General features: G+C 35.7%; 1 protein-coding gene across 1 annotated transcript; it reads left to right on the top strand.

The window, feature by feature from the left end:
• The first annotated feature begins 4,284 nt into the window (after positions 1–4,284).
• Positions 4,285–15,312, top strand: LOC137401505 (aminoacyl tRNA synthase complex-interacting multifunctional protein 1-like). Its single transcript, XM_068087888.1, has 6 exons — positions 4,285–4,439; positions 6,840–6,953; positions 9,150–9,338; positions 11,218–11,411; positions 13,476–13,644; positions 15,101–15,312. Exons 1-6 carry the CDS (start codon positions 4,337–4,339, stop codon positions 15,265–15,267), a joined length of 936 nt encoding a protein of 311 aa, XP_067943989.1. The 5' UTR covers positions 4,285–4,336; the 3' UTR covers positions 15,268–15,312.
• The last annotated feature ends 467 nt before the right edge of the window (positions 15,313–15,779 follow it).

Below are 15,779 nucleotides of genomic sequence, written 5' to 3'. Positions count from 1 at the left end.
TCAGGGATGGCCAAACGATTTTGGCAATGATCCACTATAGCCCAATCTGACAAATTAAAGATCCACAGCGAGCTGAAGATGTACCTTTTTCTTTTCTGTTCAATAAAAGCGTGCAATTATTTGTGTATATCTTAAAACAAGGCGTCAAATACAATTAAAAAAATGATTTGACTAAAAATCAGTGAATGAATGTGCTGTAATAAATGTTTGATATCAGTGAGTAAAATGAGGAGTGAGCTTTGACTTCACAGTAATAACGAAACGTGGTTTCCTGCTACTTACAGTAACTCTTGCAAGTTTGTGAAGAAGAGTATTTGTAAGTTGTGTTCTATAATTGTTTTACACAAAATTCCTTGCTGATAACAATGATTTACATAGGTGAGTTGAGACAAAGCAAGTAAGTAGTCTATTAGCTAGGCTAGTAGTCATTGAGTACTTTTCCAAGTTTACAGGGGATGACAAAATAAATGACTAAAAAGATTTTAAAACAAAATTTGACAATAATTATTTCCTAAAATCCTTTTTCACAGCTAACTTGAAAGACCCACTGAAAAGGCTAGAAAGATGTGGATCTAGATCCACCATTTGGTCATAGCTGGTCTAGGTGCTCAAGTTTCTCAGATCAGAAATAAAAACTGCAGCCTGTTGTTTGGGCTTCCAGAATTTTCAATGAAACTGAGCAAAAGTACTCAGGAGAAAATAAGGCATTAGGTTGTGTCTGGGCTGTTGAAAAGTGGAAAGCATATTTATAGCATATCTACCTGGTCACAGGTTTACAGTGCGCTCAGATCAGCAAACACTGGCATGTCTACCGACTGCTGGGAATAACCAAGCTGGCTTTAGAATACAACATTGGCCTGCAAAACTAATGGTATACCACTTATGATGTTTTGTTTAGAAATGGTATTTGAATGAAGTGCCAGAAGATAGTAGGCTACTCAGTGGATTTCCAGTCTACTGTACAGAGCCAGTAGATTTTCCAAACGGAGATGTCCCAACCCGGAACTCTTCATCACCGATGATGAAGAGTTCTTGGTCAAAGTTCAAAACTGAAGAATTATGCTATATACATGACCAGCTTTCTGAGCAAGTCTAGATCGGATGAAGATGGCTACAACAACACCTACTTCAAGGTGCAGGATGAAATGGCTACAGAAAGCAATGTGATTCGTTGTGGTAATGAACAGGTTTCACCAGCTACAGTAAGAAAGCCGTTGATTGCTCTTGCTCATGAGTCACATCAAGGTATAGTTCGTATGGCGCAGAGGCTGAGAGAACAGTGCTGGTGGGCTGGAATGGATGCAGAGGGTAAGTATGTTATTAGCCACTGTTTAAAATGCCAGTTAATTGATGAAACAGTAATTTAAAGACAAGCTCTTCTACAACCAGTAGCTTTACCATCTGTGGCCTGGGAAAGCTTGCAATTTACATTATTGGTCCTCTCAGTAAAGGTATCACTTGACTCTAAGTATGCTATAATGCCGATAGGTTATGATTCAAAATGGCCTGAGGTTGTGTTCAGAGCTAATATCACCTCAAATTTCATTATTGGCTTTCTGAAGAGAGAGTGTATTGGCAAAAGAAGGGTTCCCACATTATATAGTTACAGGCAATGAAACGCAGTTTATTTCGACAACCCACAAAGAATTTGTCACATTTTCTAACATTGTTCCTATCTACCTATCCAATTATCATGCGAAAGCTAATGGTCTCGTTGAAAGATTCAGCAAAACTCTAAAGTCAACTCTGCTTATATTAACTGATACTACATTTACAAAAATAAAATAGAAAGGTGTACTGACTTCTAAAAATCTACTGTGATACCGTTCATGGAACAACTGGTGTGTCATCTAGTCAACTACTTTATGGTCGTAGAATTCGTTCTCCATTTTCTATTGCATTACCAGAATTAGATTTTCCACGCTTAATTGATGAATCCAAACTTCGAGAATGTGTGCGAGCTCAGCAGATGCACCAAAAGGGGTATGCAGATAGTAGATAAGCTGCTAAAGGGCTGAAGTTTGTTGAAGGAAATTGGGTGCAGAAACCCGCTGATGTTTCATACTCAGTACTGCGAGACACAAAAATTTGACAACCATGTTGGTCAATCTACATTTAAATTAGCTGATGTCAAGCGATGGCATGCAAAGACTTGACAGGAATTGTAGTAAACTCGGATGCTAGTAGCGATTACAGAACAGACGATGTGTATGGTAAAGCTGAGCTCTTACCTCGAGACTCTGATTATGAAGTGACTGCCCTCAACGTATTGATGAGCCGCCATCTTTTTTAAAAGATTAAGTGACAAAATGACAATTTGTTAGTTTAGGCTAAATGCTAATTACAAATGTTAATCACATGTACACTAGTTTATAGACCACTGAACTATGTGCTGTTCGAAGTCCTCTTGCTTTCTTGTCAGTTTAGACTTGAATTCTTTAAAAGGAAATAGAATCTTCTTTTTAGGGAAAACATATAGAATGTCTGTTATGTTACGTTGTATTATATTCCTTACTTTTCCAGTTACTATTTCTTTTGGTTTTAGAACTCTGTACAAGTTCTTGATCTGATTTATAATATATAATATTAAAGAGTTAACACTAATACTACCTGCTCATATACCTATTACATATAAAAATTGCAGTGAGTCTTTTTTCCTACTGTATTGCCCAATGCTGATAGCTGCAAAATGGGTGATAAATGCCCAGCCATCTCTGTTCAGTCAAACTTTCTGAATGATGGATAAGCAGTGTACAGTAGATGCTCCTATAATGTAAATTCCAGATAACGTAAGAAATTTATACAAAGTTTGTGCTTCGTACTATGTAAAAAATTGTACATAACGGTAAAGAGACAAGTAGGGGCAACTTCTCAAATTCGATTTGAATATCTCGCTCCACCTGTGAAAAAAAATGAATCACGTATAGCATTATATATAAAAATTCTGTGACATTTTAATTCGTCCTGATAGATCATCAGATGTATCGACAAAAAAAATAGGTAGCTGTGCAATTTTTCATAAATACTCAAAAGCAATCGATTGGTGCAGGCGTTACAGTGTCAGTCTAACAATATAAATGTCTATTATGCTATTTCTGTTCACACTTTAAGAGAAATATAATAAATTGAAAGCTACATGTACCTTGCATTCAGGTGGTGATGTCATCTTTCAACATCGTTAATATGAATGACTTGAGTGATATTGCTCCAACAATCAGGCACCCAATCTCATACATAGATGCTCTTTACCTTTTCACAGACATGTTGAAATCTAGCATCACCTGGTTGAGGCTGCAAGTGCCCAATGGCGGCTTGTATGTGTTCGCTTGGTAAAAACTAGAACTTTCCCGTCGTTCATCATATGTTCTACTTTAGCAGCTGACCAAAATGCTGCCAGTGATAGTTCATTCAATATTACTTTATCATAACCACACAAACATCAGAAACCTGTGTTATAGAATTGCATACGTGTTATAACAGAAGTTCTTACAAAATTCACCAAAAAGTTGTTTAGTCAACTATCTTCATAGAGCAGGATAGACTTCTAGATGTGAGGTGTACATGTAGCAGTGTGATATTCACAGGACTCTTATACAGTCACCTGATAATAAGATTGTTTAGGCCATATTGGCTTTTACAGAGCATTGATTTGATTGAAGATAATAAACACATGTAGGGCCTACACAGATAATTAACTATACAATGTGATCTAAATAATCGATAGCAACATGCATTGCTATATAATTTTATTATAAGAGAGCTGGTGTTGTGTTAGTCATGGGGATAACTCCACTGAAGTTGTTACACAGTAAACACATTTGGAATGTAATGGTTCATTTAGCAGTTATCCTAATGGTTTTCATTGAGCCGAGGAGAGTTAACTAGTGTGGGCCGAGTGGACTGAGGCGAGTAGACTAAACTGAGGCGAGTTATCTTAGAAGCAATTTGCTCTGGGAGACTGAACTGGTTACAATTTATAGAACGGCTTTCTCTAAATAACAGCAGCCTTTGTTCTGTCATATTTTATGAAAATATGTAGCATAAGTCTGTCTAGCAAGATGTTTCTCGATCCCTATTCATAAGCCAGTTTGCAAGCTTAAAACTACACACTAGTACATTTACTTAGATATTTGCTCTGGCCTATGGATAGAACTGCCGAAAAGCCGCGCATTGCCCAACTTTCTACAAGTTGATTAAACGCAGCCTTAGATCCATGGTATATCCTTGTATAGCTGTATATTTTATGGCGATTCAGCAAATCATATTTCTACTTTTTCGTTTCAGCCAATCTCGAAATTTTGTTTTCATTCATCGTAATCTATTAAAATCTTACTCTATGGCATCTTTGATGCGAAACAGTTTGAAAGACCGAGCTGTCAAAGCTGAGCATATGTTAAATGCTCTGAGGACTTACCTTACTCAATTACAAGAAGCTGCCGGTATTCAATAAGATTGATTTCAATCCTTATATTTTGATCCAGATGTTTCTCATAAAAAACATAGCTTGAACTTAGTCTACCCTACCGTCTATGGTAGGTAATGTTAATGCGCTTTCATTACATGACCATTTAGCTGTTTTTGATTTTTTCAGACCCATATTTAGAGTAGAAATAAAACTAGTTGTAGTTGATTAGTGTGCCAGTATGATGATAGGATAGCGTGGAAACGATCAGCCGGAAACAAAAGAAATATGTAGAACAAGTTGAGTGTTTACAATAAAACAAGTGATTTGTTACAATACATAGGTTTTGAAAACAACACACAAAATATATATCTATTCTTGGGCGTCAGTTTCTTTCAGTTTCAGTTTTTCAGCATAGAAACTGTGAACATTGCTAGTTATCCACCTATGAACTACAAAGTATTATGATTATGACTGAGTGGTTCTGGCTATAAAAGCATTGTAGGTTTTTCCAGTTTTTTATGCTTAGGACTAGGTGTTTTTATTTTAAGTAGTTATAACTTGAAAAAACAATAACATAAATTACGCACTCTTACTTATTAAAATAAAAAAACATAAAAGAATCATTATAATGATTTTTATTTTTTATTTTACACCAGAGAGTAAATCATAAAATTTTTATGATTTACTTTCTGGTTTACTATAAGAGAACTACTAAAACACAAAAATGATTCCACTAGACATGCATAGAAATTAACACTTTCAGACTGCTTACTCCAGTGCAAACTAATGGGAAGTGTTAATACAGTATTATCGAGTGTTCTTTGTCAGTTGAGATCATGTTATGTGCTTCATTTTTCTAATATATTTGGTAATATTTTTGCAAAATTTATTCGTAGAGCGAGTAATGCTAATCATATAATCATAAATGATAAAATTATTTAGCAGCTAAAGTTTGTATGACATAATTTAGCTTGTGCTCTGGTCTTGTCTTAAGATAGTTTCACAAATAATTCAGTCTATTAATGCTCCTACACTGCTTACAAAAGGTTCTTTGAAATCAAAACTTTAAAAAGATATACGCTGAATCACAAACAACCCAATCACCAGAGATTAGCCAGAGAAAATGCTTAGTTGGCAAAGCACCTCTCAACTTTGTATCACTTACATAGGATCACTTGATCATTTTATTCGTTGTCTTTAGTTTTATAAGCATAAAATTTAACAGTTAACCAGCACTAGCAATTGATAAAGAAAGGCTTGCTGATTCTATTTGTTAAGATATTATGAGTAGTTTTGAGGTGGTCAAGCCTGCAAATGTTAGTTTAGTAGTGCAACCATCTCTAAGTCAAGCTCACCAAATAGTTAACTGATTTCTGCATCTGATTGTAAGTGCCCAAGGAGAAAGAAGTGCATTTTATGTCTCGAAAAACATTTATCCAGTCCAATGACAGCATGGCAAGTAAATACACTGAGTTCACATGAACCTAAACTCCTTTAGAAGCTGTTTATCAAAAGTAAAGATAGCGCTTTTAAAAGCACAGGTAATGCACAGTTGCAAGCACTTTAAGCCACAGCCACTTATCAAATTAAACAATAGTTATGCAAACTAACTGCAACAAATTTTTAAATTTTATAAGCTACTATCCTATTGATAGGCTAATGTAGTGCCATGGCACTATTAATTGTTGGCTAACCTAACCTAGTCTCGATGTTAAATTAAAATGTATAAGCTCCTGTTTAATCAGTTTTCTAGATTTCTGTTTGGTGTTTTTTCCATTGTATGAATGAACCTTGTATATCAGTGATGCCCAAATAATCATTACATGTAAATGTAATGATCGTTACATGTAAATGAAAATATTCCAAGATTCGACAATTCAAAGAGTTGTCCAACTGCCAGTTTTTATATTTACACATCACCGAAAGCCGTGTATATCTATTGCTAAACATCAATTTCCACTGCGATGTTTTCAGAATTTGTGTATAAAAATGAGTGAAAAGCATATAGATACAGAAAACTTTAATAGGAGTAATAGGTGGAACCTAAGGCTAAAAGAAAAGAATGATCCTGTAAAAAACTAAATCTGAAAATAAAATGTAAGTTTCACAGAGAAAAAGGAATCTTGATTGACCTATTATAATGTTTCAAACTTGATAGTTCTGGAGTGCTTAATAAGTTACTTAAATTTTAGAACTAAATAAACTTAGCCCTAGGTCACATGACTTATTATAAACCAATCAAATTGATATCACTGTGTAGCTAAAAGATTACTCTTTTTGGTCTAAGTAGAAGCAATTCACTTAACCGCTTGTTTATGGTAGGACAACTCCACAAACCTGTTGTCCCGTATATGTCACATGGGGTGCTTTAGGGCTGACCACTTTCTTTCCAATTCTCTATTAGTACATGAATTGATTATTTGTTATATTTTAGCAAAGAAAGCATGTGAGAAGGAGGTCAAGGCTTTAGCAGGGGAGAATGAGAAGTTGAAGAAGCGTGTAGAGGTTTTGTGTAAAAAGCTGAGTGAAGTAGAAGAAGCTACTGGAGGTAAGTTGAATTCTCATCAATAATTCTTGTACTAAATGAAAACCAGGTTATAGTAGGGCTCCACCATTTTCAAAAATTACAAGATGTTTGGATTGGATATTGCAAATTTGCAATATCCAATCGCAATTTTATTCGTCTATTTATAGACGATTCTTGATATTATTGTGTATAAAAACTTTTAAATTTTTGTTAATATTTTTGTTTCTTTCAATTTGAAAAAGAGCTGTTTTATGTTCATGATAATTAGGAACATTTATTTTATTTTATGTAAATTTTATGTAAATTTGAGTAATAACTGTGCGCACGCTTAGTCTCAGATTGCACACCTGATGATCGCTCACGACTGTAGCGTCACGATTTTCAAAAATCACCGAACTTGTGAACTTTTGTTAATATTTTTTTATATAACTTGACTTTAAAAAACTGTTTTGTGTTTGTGATAATTAGGAACAATTATTTCATGAATGCTCGTGTGTGTGGAAGGCCGGGAATGAGTGTATTATAAGACTAGAAGGCATTTTAGTTCTAGTATCACTAACACTGAAAATCGTCTGATAAATTGTTAGATTAATTACAATTTGCAATTCAAATATACAATTGGCGATATATCTTTAAACAGTAGCGATTATCAAATCGTCTACCTTAAAATTCACTACCAAGTAATTAAATCACCATATCGTGAAGCTCTAGTGTTATAGATTTAGGAATTTGTCTTCTCACAACTTTGCTTTAGCCGCCACTTTGTAAGATTATTGTGCCATGCTCCATCTTGGCTTTCTTTAGTTTGTGTATACCAGCCAAATTGACTTTGATAGAGGGATCGTTATTCAGCGGAATTTCGGTTCTCGAACATGATCTGTTCCAGAAGGTTGTTCGAAAACTGAGTTGTTAGAGATCCGAAACAATTATTCCCATTGAAATTAATGGATGTAAATTTTAATCCGTTCCAAGCCGAGATAACAATTTCAGTAAAGTGTTTTTTAACACTTCACACCATAAAATGTACTGTATACACATACTATAAATAAAAACAGGTAGATATAGATCGTCATTATTTTTAATAAATGATTTTTATCCATGATAATGAAAACAAGAAAACAAACTACACATTTCGCATGTTTTGCTTTTAAAACATCGAAAACGTTCTATGTTAAAATACAATACCAAAAATAAAGAAATGTAAAGAATTTATTAAGCGTAACTTGCTTCTCCCATTGTTATTGAATGTTTCCATGCTGTTTTCGAAGCTGTTCCAAACGTTTAATTCTAATGCGCATGCTCAGGTTTGGTAGAGAACCGAATTTATGTTCGACATCCGAGACAAACAGATCTTAAAATCTTTGGTCAAGAACCGAAGCGTTCGAGAACCGAGGTTCCACTGTATAATGAAGTAAGTCATTAAGGTAGTTTGGCTTTGCTAATTCTCGGGAAATCTACAATTTTAGCTCGCATTTGTTCCCAGCAATATCCAATCACGATTAGTTTAGACTACTTAGTGCAAATGTATTTCGTCTAATATTGTTATTAAACAAATCGAAAATTACGGTGCTGATATTTTTTTCATTTTGAAAATAATTGGAATCCGTTGCTAGCAACAAATTCTTCATCTGAATTGGCATAACTCTCATAACAATTATAGTGAAAGCAGCCTGAACATGAAAAACTAAGGCTAACAATTTCTAAAGCAATCCCTTGATCGGATGCGCTTTCAACATAGAGTAAACAAACTAATACATCAATAAGAATCTAGACTTTTTTTCTAAATCAAAATAGCTGCGACGTTATCAGGCTACCAGCTGTTGCTGGAAAGTCTGTTCTTGAACACTTTTGTGTTTTGCTTATTGTTGGAAATTATATTGTAAAAATGGTTATTGGACAGACAGTTTACTATCAGTTAAGAGTTATTCTATTTTACAACAATTTAAAATCATTCGTCGTAAGTGACACAACGAAATTGTCTTTTTTGGCTGTGTAAGTGACTCCTAAACAATCGTAAGGTCGGCCCATAGACCTATTAATTATACTAATAAATATACTATTAAATATTAATTAAGTATAGTTAATAGGTCTATGGGTCGGCCACACATTATGATTGCGCCAACTTTTGTTGGAATTTTTTTCATAGAAGTTTGTTTTTAATAGAGTGTAATATTTACTATTTCCTGTTTGTTCAGAATTGTATCTTATTGTTTGCAGTAACACAAGTGAAGGTTACTGGGCCACCTGCTTCTGTTAATAGCCAAGTTGGCTCTGTTCAGACATCTGCCCAACCAAAAGAAGCTGTTGCAGCTACGGTCCAACCAAAAACCACTGTTAAAACAACAGTCCAATCAGAGAGTGCAGAGGTAAAACAGCCCACTAAGGAGAAGAAACCAAAAGCAAAAAGTAGGTTTTTTGTTACTGACCACTTCACGTCTATTGAAGTGGTTATATACTGATCTATAAATAGGTGTGTGTGTGCGCGCGCGTTCGCATAAACGCGTTTCTTCATTTTGGCCAATCTCATCCGAATTTCACTCTCATATACTTCATGCCTTCTGCCAAATTGCTAAAAATATTTAGTTTCAAAATTCTGTCTGTTTCCTGAGAACCAGCCTCTTAAGCTACCATCTGTGGGGCTATTTGATTATTAATACATAAATAATTAATTAATTATTAATAGATTGATAATTAATTAATTTGGTAATTAATAAATTTATAAATTAAATAAATTTTGGGTTTACTGCTAGTAAAATATAGATTCTCTTCCTACTGTAGTTCCTGAATTTTTTCGAACCAATAAGTTAGTAGTTGTTTGTCCCTTTCTTATAACACTTGTGTAGAAGATTTTTTTGTATTTCCTTTATTACCCTGAGCATTGAGTGCATCGTGCAGAGGAATTTGTCGAATCTAGGCGTAATGTAATAAACCTAGATGCGAGGTAATTGATGAGCGATTTGGAATCCGTAGGTCTTTACCGCAATTCTTTTAAGCTTCAACTCAAATTTGTATGAGATTTTTAGTCATGATGACTAACTAACGACTAAATAAAAATGGCTAACAACATTATTCAACGATAATAATAAATAACTAATTAAATAACTAATAATAAATCAATGAGGTGAGGGGGAGGTGAGTAGCTTACCAAAAGTGTGTAATAATAACTAGGTAATCATTCGCTGCCCAATATATCGTCTAGACCAGGCGTAATAACGGGTATAGCACAATACGCCCAACTAAGCAAAGACTTTATTACACCTAGATCCGACGATTTGCTGTTAGATACGCTGGAGCATTACAATGACCGTAATTAGTATGCAGGGTGGCTCTAAAGGAGTGGTATATCAACAACAACACTCATGGATGGTTCACAATTTACTAAATCTATTCAATGCTTGCTCTCTAGTAGGAATGCTCATTTTTACCGTGGCACTTCCAAACAATGCTAAGAACTGCTCTGTCAGCTCCGTCTTTTCTCATTGGAGAATTTTATATCTTTTTTGTGCGCTAATCGCTTTGCTGACATTGAAGCTGAAGAGAAGAGAGTAACATTTTCTGCATAAGACAAATTTGGATTCATGTTTTTTCACATCATGAATTGAACATAGTTGTTGCAAGTGATTCTTTTTTTAATTGATTCTTTTTATCATGTTGCTTGCAGAAGTGCTGTTTCGGGTCTTTCTCGAAGCAGTCATCTACCCTAGGACACTTATGTATTCGCCTCATCTAACTTTCGCGTTTTCGCGGAGTCATTCTCTCGTGAAAATTTCATGTGCGAAACTAAACTATCATAACAAACGAGCAAAAACGCGAAATCAAATAGCTTTGTTCATTGATAGTCCAAGAAGCAAATGGCAACAAGCGATCAAGTTGCATTATCGACCTCGTCCACACCATTCTACCTGCGGTTCACAATTACAAACTAGTCCCAAATTGAAATTCTTTTCTTCTCGGTGAACTGATCATTAGGAATCTAATTGTGTTTGTTCCACTGCATTTATTTTCACATCACTATATTTTCGCACTCATCAGAGCTGCGAAATTAAGTTGCAGCGAAATTTTGCTCTGTATGCTACGCTCGAAACTAAATACTAGCGAAATAAAAGTGTCCTAGGGTAAATTGTCATATCGGTTCAGAGAACACAACTCCATTTTTGCTGAACTCCAAATTCTTACCAAATCTCAGCTAATTAATTAATTTGAGGGTTAATTATAGTTTAAGGCCTTTTATCTAATAGCCTGTGCTCCTGAAGCCATGAAGGCCTCAGTTTTATCTGTCTTATAGAGGAACCAAAGACACCTGCTGCCGCCGACACAAGTCCAGTGGACGTGTCAAGGCTGTCACTCAAGGTTGGCAAGATAGTCGACGTTAAGAAACACCCTGACGCTGATTCACTGTACGTGGAGACTGTGGACTTGGCAGAGGCAGCTACAAGGACTATAGTCAGCGGACTAGTGAAGCATGTCCCCATCGAGGAGGTTAGTACAGTGGACCCCCGCCATATGTCATTAATTCGTTCTGGTGTTGGCACCGTATGGCCAAAATGGCGTAGAGAGGGGTATCGAAACCCAAAGTAATTATCTAATGCAAACACCACTTGGTAGAAGCATCAAAATGTTATATGTACATATTAAAAATTAGTAACAAAATATCATGGTATGAGAGAGAGAGCATCGTAGTTGTTTCAGGTGTTGTGGGAGGGACTTCACCGAATAGCATATCAGCATCTTCGTTATTCTAATGTATTCAGCATACAGACTGCCAAATGTGAATTTTGAGAAACATTTTCGTTAATGTTGTATGGTGGAAGACATGCTGTATGGAAGGGATGAAAAATCATCGTATTCCATATCATAGGGCAAAAGCTGTAAACAGGGACTCTGTAACCTGGGAGTCCGCAGTATTTGACAACAACAACGCTGAGTTTTTTGTTTTATTAAAAATATTCTATCACAGAACGATCTTTACGCTAAAACAATGCATCACCAGCTTGTAGATATTTGCTATGGCTACACGCGCTGGCGCTACTGAATGATGTCATATTGAAAAATGGAATTGGCCTCAGGCATGTTAAGATTGACTTAACTTAATCATGCGTATTAACTTAAGACCCTTAAGATGCCTTTACTGAATTACCCAATGCGTTATTGAAGGATCATCAAGGAATTCGTATTGAAATATATAATCAACATGTTAATATATAATATGTGATAACATTTTGTAACTTCTATATTTTGCTGAAAGAAAAACTTATATATGTTAATGATCAAGTTAGCCAAGTACAGAAATACTTCAAGTTCTTAAAAAAGCTTGAAATGTTATAAAAATTTAAACCATAACTGCCACCGTCCCTAGCTTACAATTGACCGAATAACAAGGCTAGCTTACGATAAAATCGCGCTTTTTTAGCTCATGTTTTTCGGCGTTCAGCCTAGTTAATATCATGTAACAAGCTACAAGCCATGTTAAATAGCTTCTTTTCCTTTCACAAAAGACTGAGATTATTTTGAATGCCGAATTTGGAGATGAATGGTTTTTAAGACACCTATATGTATAATTCTAGATCGGTCTAAACATCCCCAACTTCCATTCCTAAAAAGCTAGGTTACATCACATATTTATGGGCGGGGCTTATAGTGTCGTTTGCAACACTACAAGCCCCGCCCCAGCGATATTGAATCGCGGTAAAAAGCTTCAAAAACAAAAATGACTTTAAAAGTTAGTGGAACAGTCTCTATTTTGAGTACAAAAATCGGAATCAGCATGTCTGATTTACCTGTGAAAAGAACAATGTAAGTTGTTCGTGGCAATTATGCTTTAAACTGCTATTATAAAAAATTACCTGAACTTTTTCATAACACGTTTCAATTTATTCTAGTAGATATGTTATAAGAAAGAATATCTTCATCTACTCATAAATCATCATTTCTGTGTGATCATTCAAACGAATCATCGACACAACTAGCATGCGTTGGAAGCGAACAAAATTATAATAATAAGGTAATAATCACCTATTTCATTCAGCCAATCATAGGAACTTTGATTTTATCTCTACCGACATGTTCATTACGGAGTACCACATCAACCATGTGTTGCAGATGCGGCGCCAACACAAATGGCGTATTTCAGTGGTGTACATAGCCACGCCTTCAAATGGTAGCCTGTGAATTACACTGCACTCTGACTCCTTATTCTATAGCAACAAGAATTTGTTACTACTTTATAATTTAGTAACCATGAGAAAGCTGCGATCTCCGGTAGGCCTGCATGGCAACAATGCTAAAACGTGTGAATCATTCGAAGTCATGCGATTTCTTGTGGTCATCCTAGTTCTATCTCTATGCCTTCTCAGAATTTAAGGCAACTCTATTTTGTCAAGCAATGTTTTGCATTACTCAAAAGTCTTATCAAACCAAATTGGTAGGTATCACGTGTAGTCATACTCGGGCATTACGTGCTCTCCTAGTTGACTTATTTGAACATAAGTTATTTTGACTTGCTAGGCTTGTTCATCTCCCTTTAGCAATAATGTCTTCTTGCAGATGCATGGTAGGTTGGCTATCTTTGCATGCAATCTTAAGCCTGCCAAGATGAGGGGAATTCTTTCTGAGGGTATGATAATGTGTGCGAGCACTCCAGAGCTTGTTAAAGTCATCGATGTACCTGCTGGATCTGTTCCTGGGGATATCATAACCTTCTCAGACTATCCAGGTATTTCTATACAGAGTGATGTATTTAGTAATCATACACATACATAACGCTAGGGTGGAAGGCGCTGATTAGGTTTGTTTACCGATTTGCATCTGAAGATATTTGTATTCACTTTGATGGCTAAGTATTGAGCTCAACTCTTCGGCTAAACTAGGCACAGCAACACTAATTAAATATTTAGTAGTGAATTGGCCCTGGATATTTAGTAGTCATATCCAGGGCCAATTCAACTATGTATAAGACTCAACTATATATATTGTATTTTGCTAGTCAAGATGCTAGAATGTGTTCAAAGATACATGACAATGTACTAGAAATGTAAACTTACACTAGAAGTGTACAGAGTACTACAATACACGAGAAGTGTACAGAGTACTACAATACACGAGAAGTGTACAGAGTACTACAATACACGAGAAGTGTACAGAGTACTACAATACACTAGAAGTGTACAGAGTACTATAATACACTAGAAGTGTACAGAGTACTACAATACACTAGAAGTGTACAGAGTACTGCAGTGCACTAGAAGTGTACAGAGTACTGCAGTGGATTCAGTGACAGCAATCTTTGCCGCTTTTGATAGTCCAGCGCGCAGCTGGTCCAGTCATAACCAAGGATTGCATAGTGAAGCATACTTATATTAGCTGTGCATTCTACTGTTACAGTAGGCTACTTGCTTTAGGAGTTGCATACTCATGAGTGCAAATGTTTATGTTACCATTTTCACTCAGTTCTTTATAGTATGATCTGTTTAGCAGCTGGCCCTTATACTGCAGTGTATTTCAACTTTACTCATCAATTTTTTGTTCATCATGTGCCAGAACTTTATGCTAGTCTTACATGTGAGAAGCATTTTGCATCTCTGTGCACTGCTTGTTTTAAGAGACATTATCGTAAGCTGTAAACTTGCGTGCTGATGGTTAGGGAAAGGAGAAAACTCTAATACCAAAGAGATATCTTTAATAACATCAGTGGGTGGACTGATATCTGGGCAAGTAGGGATGTTAGGTTAATTCGACTTCTTAGACCTCTCGTGTAATTGATCACAATTATGATGATTTCGTTGTTACAATGTTGTTGGCTGTCGAAAACCATATCAAGACACGGGTAAAAATGGGACTGCTTAAACCCGCCGGTCTGCTACAGTATAAAGGAGTCTCAGGCTACATAGCACACAATATGGTCATACATAATTGAGAGGGGATAACTCTCTTAGCTCAGATACTATGATGACCCTCAGACGGACAATCTTGTGCATGTAAAGGAACACTTCAAGTTGACCCTTGTCTATCAATACTTAAGATCAGGATTCTCAGTGTTTGGGAAGGCAACTCCTAAATATTTCAGATATGTGATGAATCAAATCCATATGATGTAACTTGCTGTATTATAAACACTCAATGGTTTGTATGTTTATTTCTAAGTTTTTAGCATAATTATTAACCTGTTTTAGGAGAAGCTGACAAACAGCTGAACCCAAAGAAGAAGATATGGGAAGCCTTAGTACCCGATCTTAAAACAAATGGTGAAGGCGTTGCCACCTACAAAGGATCCCCTTTTACGATAGCTGGTAAGGGGGTGTGCAGCGCCCCTGGCTGTCCCAACTTTCCAATTAAGTAGGACCCTCGAAATATATTCTGAATAAAACATTCATCAGTGAAATCTGTGCCAGTTTTCTTTAAGCTTATGCTTACACACAGCTCTATAAAGACAAGATATTCAAGAATGTTTCAAATAATTCCTAAACAATGAATTGATGTATAAATAGTAATTGTCTCCCTTGAATGTTCCCAAGGTTTATACAAGTAATACTCAACTGGCCGCAGCTAGTAAAACTGCTTACACCAAATTATGTTTGGATGACTGATTGTTGGCAAAGGCGATCAATTTAAGTGGTTTGTTGGCCATTGAATATGTGATACAGGAAATAGTTATAAAAACGTACTAGCATTTCCTGTTGAAAGCTTAAATGAGAAATGTGTGATTTTGATTTTCCAAAAAGTTGAGCACTAAATGGTTCTAACACAGCCGTATAGCTTCACAGAGTCCCAGACAGAAACTGGAAACAGAAACGCTTGTTTCCTAACAACACCGATCGACATACTGGTCTCTAATGGAATATTCATACATCG

Source organism: Watersipora subatra, chromosome 8 (genome assembly GCF_963576615.1).
Source record: "Watersipora subatra chromosome 8, tzWatSuba1.1, whole genome shotgun sequence".
NCBI classification, from domain to species: domain Eukaryota; kingdom Metazoa; phylum Bryozoa; class Gymnolaemata; order Cheilostomatida; family Watersiporidae; genus Watersipora; species Watersipora subatra.
The sequence above is the reverse complement of the archived record's forward strand: the minus strand, read 5'-3'. Positions and strand labels throughout refer to the sequence as shown.